The 20,649-nt window shown below is 38.4% G+C and overlaps 1 protein-coding gene and 1 long non-coding RNA gene across 9 annotated transcripts in view; one reads left to right on the forward strand and one right to left on the reverse strand.

The window, feature by feature from the left end:
• The window catches only part of cep135 (centrosomal protein 135), a 166,309-nt gene that overhangs the window by 134,466 nt on the left and 11,194 nt on the right, over positions 1 to 20,649 (reverse strand). For 4 of the 5 annotated variants that reach the window (XM_069924624.1, XM_069924623.1, XM_069924619.1 and 1 more), the window contains exon 2: positions 3,172 to 3,318. In XM_069924624.1, coding sequence (XP_069780725.1) covers positions 3,172 to 3,284 — 113 coding nt within the window. In that variant the 5' untranslated portion in view covers positions 3,285 to 3,318. Of the gene's footprint in view, positions 1 to 3,171; positions 3,443 to 20,649 lie in introns of those variants that run through there. The other variant, XM_069924621.1, reaches the window with a different exon arrangement.
• LOC138757395 (uncharacterized) overlaps positions 1 to 20,649 on the forward strand; it is a 108,796-nt gene that overhangs the window by 6,052 nt on the left and 82,095 nt on the right. For 3 of the 4 annotated variants that reach the window (XR_011353564.1, XR_011353565.1, XR_011353566.1), the window contains exon 2: positions 3,123 to 3,309. This is a non-coding gene — a long non-coding RNA (uncharacterized lncRNA). Of the gene's footprint in view, positions 1 to 3,122; positions 3,310 to 5,113; positions 5,562 to 20,649 lie in introns of those variants that run through there. The other variant, XR_011353563.1, reaches the window with a different exon arrangement.

Here is a 20,649-nt window from a genome sequence, read left to right on the forward strand (position 1 = left end):
AGTCTATCTGGATCCGATGCCATGGTTGTGATGGCCATTTCCATGTGTTTGCTTCTGCCTGAAGTGCTTTGAGTTCTGCCTCCTGGCATGTACTGCACCTTCTGACTGTGTGCTCGATATCTTCCCCTATGGAAGGCCACCAGACGTGCATCCTGGCTAGTGCTTTCACACGCACTATCCCTGGGTGGTTATTGTGTAGTTCGGCCAGGACATCTTGCTGCCACTTCTTGGGAATGACGGTCTGGGTTCCCCATAGTAGGCATCCTTCTTCGATGGACAGTTCGCCATGTCTAGTGTAATAGGTTTTCATCTCCTCTGACATTTCCTCATCTTCTGGCCAGCCAATGTTTATGAAATAGAATACTCTGGACAGTATTATATCTTTCTGGGTTTTCTTACTGATCCCCTTTGCCGTTATCGGAAGTTGGCTTTGATTTATTTCTGTTGCTTCTGATGTCCATTTTACAATTGTTTTGTTCTGCTCTGCATCTGGGAGTGGTCAGCGGGAGAGGGCATCTGCGTGGTTATTCTCTAGCGCTGGTTTGTGTTTTAAATCAAAAGCATTGCCCACCTTTGAATTCGGGCTGCCGCCACCATCGGTATACCTTTTTTGATCCAAATATTAGACTCAGTGGTTTGTTGCCTGTCACCAATATAAACTTGCGTCCATACAGGTATTGGTGAAATTCTTTTGCCCCGAAGATGATGGCTAGTTCTTCTCTTTCCAATTGAGCATAGTTCTGCTCACAAGCAGTTAGTGATTGGGAGGTGTAAGCCATGGGTTGTTCTCACTTTTCAGTTTTCGGTGACAATACGGCACCCAATCCCACGAGCGACACGTCTACTGCCAGTGTTAGTTCTTTGTCTGGATTGCAATGAATTAAGACATGATGAACTAAAAACAATTTTAACAAGCAAGAACCAACAGCTCGTTTGGTTTTTGTGCTCCAGAACCATTTCTTATTCTTCTTAAGTAGTTCATTCAGGGGATTACATAACATAGGCATGTTTGGAATATGTCAGCGATAATGGCACATTGCACTTTCCAAAAACTTGTATTTCCTTCCCCGTAAGTTTTTAATATGGTGTCCGATTGGAGCATCTTTGTGTGCGGTAGCAGGCACTCCTTCATTGTTCTAGGCATTAGGGAAACCGCTGCTCCCGTATCTAGTTCCATCCGTATCAGTTTATTGTTAATGTGGACATGGATGTAAAAATTCGGCCCTTTGTGGCCCAGTCCACGGATGTGGATTACTTGCATAACATGTTTACTTTCGTTGGGTTCCTCTTCTGAATCATTGGTATCCGTGTTTTCAGTGTCTGGGCTTTCTCCTGTCTCTTGTACAAATTGTATTTTTCTGGTGCCTGGCTGCTAACCTTTTGTTTAGTTTAATCATCGGGCATCTTGCTTTATTGTGCCCCTTCTCATTGCATTTGCGGCATTTGGCTTTTTTGAAATAGCAATTATTGGGACTGTGATTCGTCTTCCCGCAGCAAAAACATTTTTGGCAGGCATGTTCCTGGCGGGAAGAATCTTGGCACCAAGATTTATTGATGGCCATATCTCTCTGGCAGACATCTACATTGCTTGCCGCTGTTTCGGCGGCAGTAGCAATGTCTAACGCCAGTTCAAGTGTCAGATTTCGTGTTGCAATTAGTTTTTCTCAGGTAGTTTGTTCAGCTAAACCCATTACTAATTGATCTCTTAATGCACTGTCTCTGAATTGTCCAAATGCACAGTATCTAGACAGTTTACGCAATGCAGCCATGAAATTTGAAACAGACTCTGTGTGCTGTTGTTTATGTCAGTAAAAAGTATGTCTTTCTGTCATTTCTGGAGGTCGGGAATTAAGGTGCTGACTGACAGCTTGACAGATTTCAGCATATGTTTTCGTTGAAGGCACGTGTGGGCTAGTTAGCGAACTGAAGAGCTCATTGGTGCCTCCTCCCATTATGGTTAAAAACAATGCCTGTTTTTTGTTCAATGGAGATTTTTAGTAATATCATGTTCAATGCAATGATTATCAAAATATTCTATATACGATTCCCAAGTGTCTTCATGTTCATTCAATCTATCGAAGTGAGCTGCAGGAACTGCTGCTGCTATCCCTTGGGATTCCCAGCTTTTTGCTGTCTTCTCTAGTTAGAGTTGATAAATGTGTAATGGTTGAGTGAGTTCTTTCTTCCTTGTCGCCACTGTTAATGTTTGAAACCCCTCCCATTGTAAATCAAAGACAGCCACCACGTCAGTGCAGGTTAACTCAATGCTTTACTAATTACATACTACAAGCATTACTACGAAGCGTTCAATATAAATCAGTTCCCCAAGTCATCACGTTCACGTAATGGTGTCATATCCAACAAAGTCTATTTTTTAAGTGAAGTTATTGAAGGAAGGACCAACAAGTAAGCAGTATTAGCAGATCCTCTAGAGACCAGAGCCACGTCAAAACTCACAGATTTAACATAAAATGTGTTTAAAACTTTTGTATGATTCACAACACCAATAATTTTATTTCTTGCAACATATACTTTTAATAACAGATACACCTCATCTACAATGTAATTGGAAATTGTATAACAGGACTCAAAAGAAAACAGAAGTCATGACCCCTAAAGCAGGCTGGCAGTCAAATCATGAATGATTCTCTACCTTGTTCATTTCCTTGCCTCTACTTCCAAAAATTCTCTACGCATCCATAAATATCTGGTAATTCATTTACCAAGCAAGGAACTCAAAACAATAATCACTTTCCCAACCCTTATTCATAATTCAGGAACACAACCCCATCTCCACAAGTTGGATAGTCATCTCTTTCCTTAGCTCCTTAAATGTTAGAATCAGAAACAATCTCTTGACACCACAATTCTACTCTTATCACCTCCCTTTCTCTTGATAACATTTACTAGTCACAAACCTCAATTCTCGGTTTTCTTTCCACCTCTTCCCATGCTCTATCCTCCCTCTCCCACACTGTCATTTCTCTTGCCTACTACATTCCTCTACTCCAATACTTGCTACTATTTCCTCATCTCCAAAAACTTCCTTTTAACCTTATATTTGTCCTCATCTGAAATGCTTTTGCCCTTACTTACATTTGTTCCAACATTTTTCTCCACAGAACCGTGAAATATATAGAGCAACAAAAGAAAGACTTTTTTTAAAATTACCTGAAAAGTTTTTCTACCAGTGGGAGTGTCTCTAGGCCAAGGGGCTGCCTATAGCCAAGTTGATCCAAACGCTTTCGCAGATTTACAAACTTTCTCTCTGAAGTGCTGGTCATGTCAAATGTTCCTCCACAAATTCAGGTAAATTTCCTAGATTTTAACACAAGTATGAAGCATAATGTAACAGTGACCAAAACAGACATGGCAAAAATTGAAGGAGTGTGAACCTTAAGGAAGAATTCAATACTAGTATAAAGTGTAGAAAACAGAGAGGCCACATATGTCCATGTTCCAGCCTAACTCACCTGAGGGAATAAGATAACTACATCAAACTTAGAACAATGGAAAAATCTATAGTATAATGGGAGATATTAACAATCTAGAACACTGGCTCTAAACACAAATAAACAATAGCCTTTGGAAAACTAAACTCTTAAATGTTCCTTGGCTAGGAGTGCACAATCATTTTCTAGATTTCTAGGTTTATCAATAAAATGGAATTGCTGATATAATAGCTAACTTTTCTGTTAATAAAACCATGCCAAGGATGTTACCATTATTGTGCAATTAAACACATCAAATATTTTTTTTTAGAACAGCAGCAGAAAATTAGGTCTTTCAAGGGTTATAAAGTTACAGAGTAATCTGCAGCAATTTGTTTTTCCACTGATCAACAAGATAGATACAAGGCAGCAGAAATTTAAAACAGGGATCAAGATAAATTTTAGTATCATAAATGCTTGACAAATACAAATAGATCCATCTTGTTTCTTGCAATGTTTAGCAACGATCTTTTGAATTTCATCCTGCAATTTATGTTCAATAACAGTAAGGATTATTCAAGAGTTATAGATTAAATAACAATAAGATGCTGGAGGAATTTAGCAGTCATGCAGCATTCACGGGTAGAAATAGTTAGTCTATGTTTCAGGTTGGGACCCATTATCCCTCCAGCATCTCATTATTTTCTCAAGATTCCTACTCCAGATTCCAGAGTAGATTTATTGTTTTCACTATGTACATTAAACATGGTCTTTAGCATAGTTGCGCTGTTTATCAATAATTGGGATCCGTGTATCCAATTTGGTGTCACAACAACTCATTGTGTGTCTGGATTCTTTGCTTAGCACTTAGACCAACCAGCAAAGGTGTCTGAATATTCAGAGGTGTCTTGTTTGTTACAGTGTGCTTTCATTTTGTATATACAATTCAAAGAAGCATTGTAGAATAATGAAGTAAATTATGTCATTGTAATTATTGAAACTGTATTGAACCACTTGTCATCATCTTTGTTTGTAAAAGTATAAAAACTTAACTGAGTTTTGAGACCACAGAGAGATTCTCCAGACAGAATTTCAGCTTGTCGTGTACAATAAAAATTTGCTGGATTTTTACCAGCTTTGGTCACCACAATAGTACATTATCAGTTTACATCTTTATTGAGCAACTCCCCTCTACTACTTCTTTTTGTTACTGTAAATCAGTGGTTTTTAAGCTATTTCTTTCCACTCACACACCACCTTAAGTAATCCCTATGCCACAGTGCTCTGTGATCAGTAAGGGATACTTAGGTGACATCTGATATTCAACATCATCATACCAGCAAAACTAACAACCAAAGGAGCTAGAATACTGTTCATCTCTTTGCAACTGAATTCTCAACTTCATTAGCAGACCCCAATGTTATTATCTTCAACAACACCTCCTCCACACTGACAATCAATATGTGCACCTTAAGGCATGCTTAGTCCCCTACTCTATGCCCTGCACTCATGACGTTGTAGCCAAGTTAAGATCCAACTTAATATACACCACAAGTGATGGCAGAATTATTGGAAGTGATAAATTTGAATATAGAATGGAGTTCGAGAATCTGATTGGGTGGTGCCAGAATGACAATCTTGCTGTCAACATCACCAAGTCAAGGAACTTCTTGTTGTTTTAGGAAGGAGAGGCCAATAGTCCCTTCATCTGTCTGCATTAATGGGATGGAGGTGGAGAGGGATTCCATATTTCATAAGACATTTCCTGGAGCCAGCACAGAGGCAACCATGAAGAAGTCACAACAATGCCTCTACTTTCGTAGGAGTCCGAGGAGATTTAGCACGCTGTCAAATACTCTATCAAACTTGGTACACTGTGGAAAGTATATTGACATGTTGCAACACAGTTTGGTTTGGGAATTTGACTGTCCAAAAAGTAATATTTCTGCTTGAATTTGTATATTAAGTCCTGTTCCCATTTCAATGTAGTTTTATACATATTTTTTTCCTTTGTTTCTTGTAGTTTATTATACATAGTAGTTATAAACCTTCTAATAATAAAGGTATCTGTTATGACATATTTAAATTGACTATGCTTCAGAAGTCTCAAATCTGTTCCAATTTTCCTCTTTAAATATGATCTTAATTGATAATATGAAAATATTGTATTTTGTGGTATCCCATATTTCTCCTTTAATTGATCAAATGTCAAGAAAATTGTACCTCTAAAACAATCTCGAATTTTCTGTATATTTTTTTTCATACCAAATGTCAAATAAATAATTATTCATTGTAAATGGAAGAAGTTGATTTTGTCTTAGTTAATTGAGCCAACTGATAATTTCTTGTAGCTCTTTCTTCATGTATCCCATTCCATATTCAAAACAAACATTTTAAAATTGATATTTCTTTCCTACCTTAAAAAATTTCATAATTCCATTTATACAGTATTTGTTCTGGAATTTCTTCACCTATATTATTCATCTCAATGTATACCCAAGGTACTTATTCCCCTCTTTGATACCAAGAGGACAAAAATCCCAATTGAGCTGCCTTATAGTAATTTTTAAAATTTGGTAGTCTCAAACCTCCTTGATCTTTTTTCTTTGTTAACTTTATTCTTGATTATTTTCCTCTCCATAAAAAAACACTCTAATACTCTTATTTAATCGTCTAAAAAAAACATTTCAGGCACCTGAATTGGTAATGTTTGAAATAAGTATTGAATTCTAGGAAAAAATATTCATTTTGACACAATTCACACATCCTATTAAGGTTATTGGTAATTCCCTCCATCTTTTTAAATCTTCCTCTAATCTTTTGAGAAGTGGTAAATAGTTCAATTTATACAAATTATTCAATTGTTTACTTACCATTATCCCCAAATATTTAATTACATAATTTTGCCATTTAAATTTTACTAACTTCTTACATTGTGTATAGTTCGCATTAACCATTGGCATCATTTCACTTTTATCCACATTAACCTTGTATCCTGATACTAATCCATATTTTGTTAATCTCTAATTTATTTAATGAGACTTCTGGTTTAGTCAAATATACTATAACATCATCTGCAAAAAGACTAATTTTATGAACTTTGTCTCCTATCTCAAAACCAATAATTTCCTCATCTCTTGAGCTAACGGTTCTATTGCCAATGCAAATAGAAATGGTGAGAGTTGGCAACCCTGTGTAGAAGATCTTTCTAATCAAATCAAACTCGACATTTGACTATTTACCACTACCTTTGTCTTTGGTAGAATACTTTTATTCCTTTTATAAATATCTCAGGGAATCCAAACTTGTATAACATCTTAAATAAAAAGTCCCATTCTAATCTAACAAATGCTTTTTTCTGCTGGAACTTTCCTTTTTTAAGCTACATTTATCAAACTTAAATATCTCACTATATTATCAGCCATCTTTCTTTTTGTAATAAACCTGATCTGGTTCATATTGATTAATTTTGTAAGTATTTTAAACATTCATTGGAGCGACTTCATCTCCAACATCGAAGTACTCGAGATGGCAGAGGCCGACAGCATCGAATCCACGCTGCTGAAGATCAAACTGCGCTGGGTAGGTCACGTCTCCAGAATGGAGGACCATCGCCTTCCCAAGATCGTGTTATATGGCGAGCTCTCCACTGGCTACCGAGACAGAGGTGCACCAAAGAAGAGGTATAAGGACTGCCTAATGAAAGCTCTTGGTGCCTGCCACATTGACCACCGCCAGTGGGCTGATATCGCCTCAAACTGTGCATCTTGGCGCCTCACAGTTTGGCGGGCAGCAACCTCCTTTGAAGAAGACCGCAGAGCTCACCTCACTGTCAAAAGACAAAGGAGGAAAAAACCCAACACCCAACCAACCAATTTTCCCTTGCAACCACTGTAACCGTGTCTGCCTGTACCGCATTGGACTTGTCAGCCACAAACGAGCCTGCAGCTGACGTGGACTTTACCCCTCCATAAATCTTCGTCCGCGAAGCCAAGCCAAAGAAAGAAAGATTTTAAACAAACGATTGGCCCACAATTTGGATACAATTTTATAATCTACATTTAACAAAGATATTGGACGAAATGAAGCTGCTTGTAATGGATCTTTCCCTTTTTTTGGTATTATCATTATCAATGCCATCTTTGAAAGATTTCTGGTACATCAGTTACTTCTCTCATTTGATCTAATATCTCTTTAAAAATTGGCACCAACAATTCCTTGATTCCTTATAAAATTCCACTGGGAAACCATCTTCTCCTGGCACTTTATTATTTTGCAGTGTTTTCAAAACAGCATACATCTCATCTTCTGCACAAGAATTAGATAATTCTTTCTTCTCTTCAAACAAATTTGGTAATTGGACTTGGCAATTGGTGACAGGAAACTCATCTAGTGGAGATTGAATTGGATAAATTACAAAGAAACTGGGTAGGTAAAGTAGTGGCATCTTCATTTAACTCAAAAGCTTGAGGAGTAGTAATACTGATAAATAAAAATCTACCAATAAAACTTTTAAATGTAGAAAAAGACCCAGCAGGAAGGTATATTTTGGTAGAATGTCAAATATATTCAGAAAATTGGACTTTGTTGAATCTATATGCCCCAAATGTAGTAGATAGTAAATTTATGCAAGATGTTTTTACAAAACTGTCAAATGATAATGGGAAGACTTTGATGGGAGGAGATTTTAATTTAACATTAAATTCGAAAATGGACAGATCAGGAAGATATGCAGGAGATAGTAAAGTATATAAGGAAGTAAAAAAAATTAAATGGTAGATAATGGTTCTGATAGATATATGGAGAATTAAGTTTTTAATGGAAAATAATAGATTCGGTAAAGAATAAATTTGTTATATTGGACACTTTAAAGGTATATTTAAGAGGACAAATAATTAGTTATACGGTAAAATTAAAAGAGGACTATTTAAAAGTAGATCAATTAGAAAAAGAAATAACTGATTTAGAGAAAACAATACAAAATAGTCCAAACTAGGAAAAGAGGTCAAGCTTAATATGATACAAACATATAAAGTTTAGAATTATTATGCGAACTAAACAAAATATGTTATGAACTAGGAGAAAGAGTTCATAAGGCATTGCATGGCAGTTAAGAAAGAACAGGTATCTAGGACTATAATAACAATGAAAGACAAAAATGGGCAGGCTGTCCAATAAGACAGAAGGTTCCAGAAGGTAACAAAACATGGCCAGGTCCATCACAAGCACCGATCTCATATCCATTGTAGATATCTATGTGAGGTGTTGCTAAGAAGGTAGCCAACATGGGGGTAGGGCATGCCATGTGATGATGTGGGGCTAGACTTGAATTCTCTACTCTCCCTGAAAATGTTTTAAAAAAGAGTTAAGAAGCCTGAACTGATTGCAATAAAATAGAAGAGGAAGCTATTGGAAGGCCTTCAGAACAATAAACAATGCCTTCTAAGAAAGATAAACTGACTGCTACTTTTCGAGAATTTGAAAAAGAAAAAAGCTGATAAAGAAGAGAGGCCTACCTTGAAGAAGGATCCTGGAGCTTTCTGGAAGGCAAGTGACTGTGGAGACAGGCCTAGAGCTGGGGAGACTTTGGACATCGCTGTACAAGATCTCCCCAGATAATGGCTGACCTTGGACATCGCTGTACAAGATCTCCCCAGAAAACGGCCGACCTTGGACATCGCTGTACAAAATCTCCCCAGAAAATGGACGACTGCCACGGGTGAAGAAATGACACTGAGCATGCATGACGACTCGCGCATGTGCAGAGCACGAAAAAAGGGGACAGTTTTAAAAAAGCTCAAGAAGACTCCAGCTCCAGTGATCAAGAAAAGGAGCAGGAAGAGGAAGAAATGCATGTTGAACACATTGACCAAAAAAGCAGGAGAAAATAAAGGAGTCTTGTATATCTTCAACTGAAATGAAAAAGTATATGGATTCTTTCCAGCAAATTTTGTTAGTTAACAACGAAAGTTAAAAAAAAAAGTAATTGAAAATAAGGGTTCTATGAAGAAGGTGGAGAGAATGCTGTCTCAAATGGAACAAAAATTTCAAGGGATGGACGCAAAAATTAAAGGTTATGAATTTGAAATTCAGCATGTTAAAGAGCAAATGAAGAAGGTTCAAGCTGAGGCGGATGCAACTAAAGAACAATTAACTCAAAAAATTGATATGTTAGAACATTTTAGTAGAAGAAATAATATAAAAATTGCTGGACTTAAGGAAAATGACAAAAGATATGAAGAGAATTTTACAATGTTGGATTCCACAAACTTTGGGGGTAACTGAATTTCAAGGAGATATTGAGATTGAAAGAGCTCATTGAGCATTACGACCTAAGCCACAGCCAGATCAGAAGCTAAGTTCAATTGTAGTCAAGTTGCTTCGTATGAAGTGAGGGAGAAGATCTTGGAGCTGGCTGCAAAGCAAGTGAAGGAGAGACGATTGCCATTGATTTATAATGATAATTGATTTTCTTTTACCCTGATATAAGTTTTGATTTGTTGAAAAAATAAGAAAATAAATTAATGCTGTCAAAAATGTGCTATGGAAAAAAAGGTTACACTTTTGTTTTAAGGTATCGAGCAGTGTTAATTTTTTGTTCCTGAGAATAAAAATAATTTTTTTTACGGAACCCAATGAAGCAAAAGTGTTTGCAGATTCATTGCCTGAGAAAATGAGATGAGAACTGGAAGAGAGAAAGGAAGTGGAAAGATTGCAGTTGGGGATGTACAATGAAATGATAAAAGTTTTAGTAGGAGTGAGAATATTAGAATAGTTTCTACCCAATTGATCTGTGTAAAAAATGAATTGATCATTGTAGGTTTGAGTAGATTTGAGGCATAAAAGGAAGTATTATTTCGGGGGAGTTAATTGAGAATGAGGCTGGCCTCATTCTTGTCGATGGGTGTAGATTTTGATCACAACTTCTATAGATCAAGGGTATAAAGACGGACTGTTCATAACATACACCTTGGGTAGGATTATATGCAGAGAAAGCATTTGATCGATTAGAATGGGATTTTTTTTATTTCAGACACAATGCTTTTGGGATTCCAAAAACATATAAAATGCATAAAGGCATTGTATGATCAACCAAAAAATGTGATTCTGAATAAACAAATCTCACAACCCTATTTGCTGAGAGGTCTTCTAGACAAGGTTGTCCATTTTCACCCTTTTTGTTTGCATTAGCGATTGAACCATTGGCAGAAGTAATTAGAACTGATAATTAAACTAAAGGATTTGAAGTAGGTAATAAAAAAACATACAATTAGTTTATTTACTGATGTTGTTATAGCATATTTCACGAGACCAGAAATATCTTTAAATAAGTTGAATGAGAGATTAAAAAAGTATAGATTAGTATCGGGTGAGAAAGTGAATGTTGATAAAAGTGAAGTAATGCCTATGGTGGATATGGATTACTCTCAATGTAAAAGATTGACTAAATTTAAATGGCAAAGTGAAGCAATTAAATACTTAGGAATTAAAATTAGTAGAAATACAAGTAATTTGTTTAAACTAAATTATTTGCCATTGTTAAAAAAGTTGGAAAAAGATTTGAAAAGATGGAAAGATTTACCAATAACGTTAATAGGACAAGTGAATTGTATTGAAATGAATATTTTTCCAAGAATAAAATATTTGTTTCAATCATTGCCCATTCAAGTACCAGAATTTTTCTTTCTAAACTTGAATAATATGTGAATTTCTTTGGAAAGATCAAGAATTGGTTAAGAAAAATTAATATGGAAATTTGATCAGAGTGCACTAAGACTACCAAATTTTAAGAATTATTTTAAAGTAACTCAATTGAGGTTTTTGTCCTGTTATCAATGGGATGAAAAACAAGCTTAGATTCAAATAGAAATGAATAACACTGGTGAAACTATTCAGGAGTTAACTTTGCATAAATGGAATAGTGAGTAATTTAAAGAAACTAAAGATTTTTCCATATTAAAACATATACAATAGAATCCATATTGTGAGAGAAATTAAAAATTATCAATTAACAAAAATGTTGTTAAAACAAAATCGACGTCTTCCTTTTACTTTGAATGATTCGTTCAAAGTAAAAGGAAGAAGGTGATTTTGTTTTAACAACACTGATAATTGGGATAGCAAAGGTATACAGAGAATCAAAGATTGTTTAAAATGATTGTTTTTCTTAACTTTTGATCAATTAAAAGATAAATACAATATAATACAATTTTTTCATATGATCAATTAAAAATGTATTTGAAAAAGAGATTGGGAGCAGATTTGAGACTCCCTAAACAAAGTCAATTTTAAGCTATAATAACAAATACATTTGTTGTTAAGAAATATATTACTAATATGCAATTACAAGAGACTGTAAATAAAAAAGATTTATATAAATCAAAAATCAATGGGAAAAAGATTTAAATATACAAATTCAGCAAGCAATTTGGTCAAAATTATGTTATGAAAGTGTTACAAATACAGTAAATGTTAGATATCAAATGATTCACTAATTTTCTTCTTCAATTGTATGATACTCCACTTACTAATAATTCAAGTAAGTGTTTTCGAGGTGTGAAACAAATAAGGACTTTTTTTGCATTCAGTGACGTCTTGTGAAAAAATGGAAAGATTTTGGAATGAACTGAGTTTATTATTAGGGCAAATTATGAAGATAAAGATACCAAAGGTCCAAGAATATTTTTACTTGGGCATATTCATGAAAAGGATATAAAATTGAAATTGGACAAATACCAAGAAATATTTTTAAGTATTGCAATAGCAACTTCAAAGAAATGTATAGTGATATCATGGAAAGAAGATAGAGAATTATCCAACTGCTCGAAAACCAACAAGGTCGGGTTAGATTCAGCAATGAGCTCTCTGAACCCTTCTCCATTAACAATGGCGTGAAGCAAGGCTGCGTTAACGCACCAACCCTCTTTTCAATCTTCTTCAGCATGATGCTGAAACAAGCCATGAAAGACCTCAACAATGAAGACGCTGTTTACATCCGGTACCGCACGGATGGCAGTCTCTTCAATCTGAGGCGCCTGCAAGCTCACACCAAGACACAAGAGCAACTTGTCCGTGAACTACTCTTTGCAGACGATGCTGCTTTAGTTGCCCATTCAGAGCCAGCTCTTCAGCGCTTGACGTCCTGTTTTGCGGAAACTGCCAAAATGTTTGGCCTGGAAGCCAGCCTGAAGAAAACTGAGGTCCTCCATCACCATGACTACCAGCACCCCCACATCTCCATCGGGCACACAAAACTCAAAACGGTCAACCAGTTTACCTATCTCGGCTGCACCATTTCATCAGATGCAAGGTTCGATAGACAACAGACTCGCCAAGGCAAATAGCGCCTTTGGAAGACTACACAAAAAAGTCTGGAAAAACAACCAACTGAAAAACCTCACAAAGATTAGCGTATACAGAGCCGTTGTCATACCCACACTCCTGTTTGGCTCCGAATCATGGGTCCTCTACCGGCATCACCTACGGCTCCTAGAATGCTTCCACCAGCGTTGTCTCCGCTCCATCCTCAACATTCATTGGAGCGACTTCATCACCAACATCGAAGTACTTGAGATGGCAGAGCCCGACAGCATCGAATCCACACTGCTGAAGATCCAACTGTGCTGGGTAGGTCACGTCTCCAGAATGGAGGACCATCGCCTTCCCAAGATCGTGTTATATGGTGAGCTCTCCACTGGCCACCGAGACAGAGGTGCACCAAAGAAGAGGTACAAGGACTGCCTAAAGAAAGCTCTTGGAGCCTGCCACACTGACCACCGCCAGTGGGCTGATATCGCCTCAAACCGTGCATCTTGGCGCCTCACAGTTTGGCGGGCAGCAAACTCCTTTGAAGAAGACCGCAGAGCCCACCTCTCTGACAAAAGACAAAGGAGGAAAAACCCAACACCCAACCCCAACCAACCAACTTTCCCTTGCAACCGTGACTGCCTGTCCTGCATCGGACTTGTCAGCCACAAACGAGCCTGCAGCTGATGTGGACATTATCCCTCTATAAATCTTCGTCCGCGAAGCCAAGCCAAAGAGAAGAAAGATAATGAGATGCAAAATTGTATACCGTTGGAAAAAATTACATATAGTTTAAGGAATCAAGTGAAAATTTTTATAGTATTTGGAAACCATATATGGATTTTATGGATAATTTTCCATCCACCTCTTCTATCTCATCCACTTCTTTTAATTAGTAATTTTTAATAACAATTAATAATTGTATATTCTAATATTATTGTATATTAAATGGTATTTGTTTCTTTTCTTACTTTTGGGTTGGAGGGGGATGGGGAGAAAAATATAAAAGTACTTTTTTTGTATCATTGGCTTTGGATATTTGATTAATGTTTTATTCATTTCTTTCCTGCAATGATGCAAACAATTAAATAAAATTTAAAGGCAGCCAACATTATAAAGGACCCTCTCCCCCTCATTACCCTGCTCCCAACCCCTTCTCACTGCCAATTCAAGCAGAAGGTACAGAAGCATGAAGACCAGCACTTTAGGTTCAAAAACAGTTTTTTTTCCACTCAACAACTATCAGGTTCTTGACTTTCCCTTGTGGCATGAATCAGGATTGCACCAACACCAAAAAAGGATTGTCTGCAGTATTACTGTCACTTTTTTTGTTGTACAATAACGGCGAATATTTATGATTGGGGGTGTGGTGGATAGCGAGGAAGGTTTTCAGGGATTACAGAGGGATTTGGTTTGTCTGGAAAATTGGGTTGAAAGATGGCAGATGGAATTTAATGTTGAAAAGTGTGAGGTGCATCATTTCAGAAAAAAATAATCGAAATAGGACATATGTAGTAAAAGGGAGGACATTGGGGAATGCACAAGAACAAAGAGATCTTGGAGTTATGGTGCAGCGTTCCTTGAATGTGGATTCCCATGTTGACAGGGTTGTTAAGAAGGCATTTGGTATGTTAGCCTTCATAAATCATAGCAAAGAGTATAGGAGCTGGGAAGTGATGCTGCGACTATTTAAGGCATTGGTGAGGCCTGGTTTGGAGTATTGTGTTCAGTTCTGGTCTCCAAATTATAGGAAGGATATAGATAAGGTGGAGAGGGTACAGAAAAGATTTACAAGGATGTTGCCTGGCTTAAAATACCTAGAGTACAGAGAGAGATTGAAGAGCTTAGGAGTTTATTCATTGAAACATAGACGGCTGAGAGGGGATTTGATAGAGGTGTTTAAAATTATGAAGGGAATTGATAGACTAGATGCAAGTAGACTCTTCCCCCTGAGAGCAGGGGAGGTTGAAACAAGAGGACACAAGTTGAGGGTAAGGGTGCAAAATTTTAGGAGAAACATTAGAGGGATGCTTCTTCACTTAGAGAGTGGTGGCTGAATGGAATTTGCCAAGACTTTATAAATGACTTCACTGAATTCATAATATTTTTAGTTTTTAATATAGCTTCTTCTGTTCTATATGTTTGTATGTATTATATCTTAGCTTTTTATTCTCCAGTAGTCTATATTCTTCTTGTAGTCCTGTGTTTTTATTTTTATTTTTGAATTCTGTAATGTCTTTCTCCAAACTGTTTACTTCAGCTATATATTGTTTCTTTATAACCTTTGTATAGGATACAACTTGTCCCTTCAAATATGCTTTGAGCATGTCGCATATCAAAAACCTGATTTGATTCTCAAAATATTTGTTTCTTTATAATCACACAAAATCTGTTCTTTTAAGTAGTATGGTATTGAGATGCCATCTGTGTATATTTTCTTGCTTTTCCATTACTGCGATAGTTAATGTTAGTGGTGAGTGATCTGATAGAAGCATTGATAGGACTGGTTGTGGTCACTGTTCGCCGATTCTCCTGGGTCCGAAGAGCCCTTCAATTTCCAGCTGAGCATTTAACTTGTTTTGTCCCAGCATTTGTGGGATCCAGGTTTCAAAGAAGTTCAACAGGTCTTTCCCCTCGATTCCTTCTCTCAGTCAAATGATTCTTATATTGTAGCATCTGCTGAAATTTTCCATATGATCGATCTTGTCCATCATTCCTTTTCTGTGTTCCTCCTCCCCCCCCCCCCCCCCACTTAACTCTCGCGCATGCACCAACCAAACTCCAATATGAAAACCCACTGCGCATCTGCCAACAGAAGACTCGCACATGCGCTCAGGAACCAAGCCGCCGCATCCAGCCTATGGACCCTGACACCGACTAACAAAGTAACTACACACATTTTGGTTCTCACATGCCCTGTATCCCTGTTATAGTTTGTCAAATACAACATAAACCGCTTCAATTTTATATTTTTTCTTGTATATAGTTTTTAAAATTTGGCTGCAAGTCAGGGAGTACCTGTACTTTCTGGGAAAAGCAATCTTAAATCCACACCCCCAAATTGTGAGGCTTTGTCCCCTGGTTCTAACCTCACCTATCAGCGAAAACAACTTTCCTGTCTTTAACTTAACTATTATTTTCATAATTTTATGCTTCTATCAGATGCCCTCTCATTCTTTTGGCTTAATATCTTCTCATAGGCTAACTCCCTGTAATGGAGAGACCGTGGCCACCATAGTGGCACTGCTGTGCTTCTATTTGGAGGACACATCACATGCAATTCAAGGTCAGACTCATCCCAATTGCCCCTCGCAATTAGCCCATCTAAATGACTAGGTGCTGGAGTCCAATCAGGTGAATCAGATAGGCTGACCCCTCCTGACCCCCCTGCACTTGGCTTCAAGCCATTGGCCACAGCAGCCAAAGGGGCCCAGCCTACCCCAAATGATTGCTCCCCCCCCCCCCCCCGCAATACCTGCTGCAGGGCTATTCCTTTGTTTTGTCTCTTTTCAACCCCTCGTGGCATGTGAGTATCACCTTTCGCACTGGGTTGGGGTGAGTCCCGAGGTTAGGTAGCTAGAGCCTTGTCCATACCGGTCATGGAGAGGGGACAAGTAGTATCACCTTGATTCTGACCGTTGATTGTATGCGTATTTGAGTCATTTCCCCAATTTCTGTCAGTTTCTCCCTCGTTATCTGAAGTGTATATTCACCCCTTGTGTGTATTTAGGTTCATTTAACATTTTGACCCTGTTGTTCCATCTGCATCCCCAAAATAAACCTTGATCTTGGTCTGGTTCTTAACCTGTGGGATCCACACGAACCCTTACAACACTCCCTAACTTCTGGAATCAGAATTTACGATCGTGAACAAGTCATGAAATTCAGTGTTTTGTTTAAGCATCATAGTGTAAACATTCATATTATAAACCATCTTGCAACAATAAATATATTTTGAAAACAAAACTTGATTATCTTCTATGCAGTCCCTCTAAAGCCAGTACGTCTATCCTTTCTCAAATTTAGAGGTTAAAGGGCAACTTAATCTGAAGTTTTAAAGATATTAAAGGGGAACAAATAGGACATGGAGAACATGATAATTTACACTTAGATGGAAACCCAAGCAGTGAAGTTGAAAAAAATTCTTTATTTTTGTTTTACATTCATTAAAACAATACATTTTCAAATAAATTTAAATTAACCTCCTTAAAATGTCAGAAATTGGATCAATGACTTATTCTGTTCACATATCATAATAATAAGTGTTTAGAACATCATATGTATTGTGGGCCAAAATTTCCAACAAACACCATCTTCAGAGAGGTAAACGAGAGAATCTGCAAATGGTTTTGTGTATTGCACCACCTACAGAGAATTCTCCAGCATTTCCCAAATTGGGTTCTACAGAACCCAGGGGTTCCGTGGAAAGTCATAGGGGTTCCTGGACATGCTGATCTGCGAGGGTGAAGCTGGTGACCATGGGCTAGAGCCAGTGCCACGCCATTGTTGGGGTGACACACACAGTGGTTTCTGGGAGCTGGCGATGGTGGCATATGGGAGGACAGGGCTCCGAAATACTTATGCACACACAGCCTGTCACCTGAGGTAAGTGAACAGGAGGGGTGCATGGCCGGCAGTGTCTGACTCAGCAAGGGTGGTCCAGGCTCTAGTGGGAAGCAGAGGAAGCAGGGGTAAACAGTCCTGTGGGGGGCAGGGGATCTGGGGTACCCCCTCATTAAAATTTTCATTCAAATCAATAAAATAACAAACTATTCCACCTACATCATGAACCACAATTCAACAATCTGGGATGCATTATCAGATCACTTGAACAGGTTATGAATTTTCATTATGAGCCAACATTTTTGAAAATTGGGTTATCATTTGGGGATTTGGTATTTTATTTGACATGAAATTTGTGCTGTGGCCTTAAGATTTGAAATTTTTGCAATATGTTAAATAGAACATAGAACAGTCCCATCAGCCCACGTCTGTAGCGAACATTTTGCCCAAGTTGAACAAAGACTACTGCTGACATGTGATACATAACCCTTTATTTCCTGCATATTCATGTACCCATCAAGAAGCCTCTTTAATCCTCTTTATTTACGTGCTTCCACCATTACTCCAAGCAGCCCCTTTCAGGCACCTACCACTTCCTGTATGAAAAACGTTCCAGCAGTATTAATACAGATTCCCTGCATTAATCTAAGGTTTCAAGAGTCACAGCTATGCATATTAGAAACAGTACACAAACTCTCTCCCCCCTCCCCCCCCCACCACCCTAGACCATTCAAAGAGATATTAAGATGTGCATTTGTTCAAAACAGGTTACAAAAGCATTAACGTCTTGGATTATCAAACCAAAACTGTCAAAACAGCAATCCAGATTAATACATTAGCATTTAGATAGGGCCATTCAAAGTCATGCATTGTTAACACAAAGAAGCAATCAGGTAGAATATGTCAAAATGAAACTGCTTCATTCACAACCATTTCTACAACTGCCAAACTACCAGATAGCACTTCAAAGGACGTAGGCTTTGCGCTTCAACGAGTGGCACCAATAATGTCCCTTTCACCACCAACTTGATCTGACTTTTCATCTTCTTTGTGAATCTTAAGAACTCAATTAATTCCCAAGACTTCTGATTAAATGTGTTAATTAAATCTAGAAACTCGTTTGCATCAGACACTGACGTTACAATATTAGAGACAAGACCCTCTAGACAAGTCATCTGTTTGAAAGATATTGTAATAGTATAAATAATTTGGGAGAATTTGGTAATATTTAGGGGAGATTTTGGTAAGATTTAGTGTAGGTTACATACATACACGCATTTTTAAAACAGATCTTATTTGAAAGACTGAAGAAATATTGAAGATCTCTGGAGAATGTTATGCACATTCACAAGTAGGTGATAATTGAACTGACATCATAAATTGTTTGGAACTGGAGTCAGGCTGGCTACAAGTACCTGTCTGCAGCGTGCTTACAGGAAGGTCACTCCTGGGTTTTGTTTATCTAACAGCTTGAGTAGAAGAACTCCTGTTGTTTGCTGAAGAAGGTGGGGGTTTTGCAAGTGAGTCACATGGGACTTTCTGGCAGTCTTAGTTGGAGAAAGAGAGAGAGAAGTGAGAAGCTTCCTCAGTCAGATAGTTTGTCTGACACTAAAGCAGCTGAACATTGCAAGCAAGGAAGAGCTGGTTGAAACTGATGAAAAGTTCCAAAAGCAGTGGATGGCTGGAAATGCTATCTGTCTGATATTTCTCTTGGAATATGAGGAATGGAACTCTGTGGTAGCTTGAAGGAAGAAGTTACTATCTGGAAAACATTGATGGGCCAACTTTCATCAGCGAGACCTTGAAGTGACGAATGGTGGAACCTCAGATGTGGAAATCCTGGAACAACAAATATCTCTCTGCCAACTCTACAAGAACCTTCCTAAGCAGTAAACATTTACCTTTCAAGCACCAAAGCCTGGTGAACTTGATACATATTAAAACAGCAGCGCGACTGGGGGGGGCGAGGGGGAGAGAGACGGCAGCGCGACTCGGGGGGGCGAGGGGGAGAGAGACGGCAGCGCGACTCGGGGGGGCGAGGGGGAGAGAGACGGCAGCGCGACTCGGGGGGGCGAGGGGGAGAGAGACGGCAGCGCGACTCGGGGGGGCGAGGGGGAGAGAGACGGCAGCGCGACTCGGGGGGGCGAGGGGGAGAGAGACGGCAGCGCGACTCGGGGGGGGCGAGGGGGAGAGATGGCAGCGCGACTCGGGGGGAGGGGGAGAGAAACGGCAGCGTGACTCGGGGGGGCGAGGGGGAGAGAGACGGCAGCGTGAGACAGGGGGGCGAGGGGGAGAGAGACGGCAGCGCGACTCAGGGGGGCGAGGGAGAGAGAGACGGCAGCGCGACTCGGGGGGGGGCGAGGGAGAGAGAGACGGCAGTGCGACTCGGGGGGGGCGAGGGGGAGAGAGACGACAGCGCGACTGGAAGAGGGTGGATATGGCAGCACAATTCGGGTGGGCTTAAATCTGGGGCAGCTGGCTTTTGTTCTGAAATCCAGAAAAATCCTAAATTCAGAACACACTGTCTGTTGGGTTCCAGATAAAGGATTGTGTACCTGTATAATCACAAACAAAAGAGGTCCCGATACTAACAGAAAGTTTAAGAATTGCTTGCAACCAGAGAACTTGGAAGGAGAAATGAGATTGAACTGTGAACCAACAAACTTTTCTTGAATTTATACACACATTACATACACATGCGCTTAGAATTAGAAGGGGGTTAATTTGGGTTAGTTGAGTATAGAGTACAGTTAAGTGTAAGTATAGAGTTAAGTTAAAGTTTGATTTTATTTTCATGTTTGAGGTTGATTAAAAATAACTTTTGTTTTAAAAACCACTTTTCTTGGTGAATGTCTATTGCTGCTGGGTTTTGGGTCCTTTGGGCTCGTAACAACATGAAGATTCAATAATATTGATTGTACATGTGAATGGCAGATTGACATTTACATTTCTTAAGAAAGGACACTATGTTTGGTGTTAGCAAGGAACTGTCATATTCTTCAAATGAATTCAAAGAGATATGCTTATCAACGTTAAAGATATGTCAAAAATAATATAAATACTATTCTGCTTCATTGTGATTTTTGAATGAGATTCAATATTGACAAGAGTGACATTACGTACCCAACTTTAATATCCCTTATTCCCAACTTTAATATCCCTTATTCCCAACTTTAATATCCCTTATTCCCACTAGCATGACTTAATAGGTTTTGTGTGCATTTTTCGATTTTTGATAGCACAGGCCATCTCATAGATTCACAAGTCAAACATTGCTTCATTTCGAAGGATTGTTTGCAGTCCCGAATGGTGGTGAGGGAGGAGGTGTGGGCGCAAATGGAGCATCTGC

Source organism: Narcine bancroftii, chromosome 3, assembly GCF_036971445.1.
Source record: "Narcine bancroftii isolate sNarBan1 chromosome 3, sNarBan1.hap1, whole genome shotgun sequence".
NCBI classification, from domain to species: Eukaryota; Metazoa; Chordata; class Chondrichthyes; order Torpediniformes; family Narcinidae; genus Narcine; species Narcine bancroftii.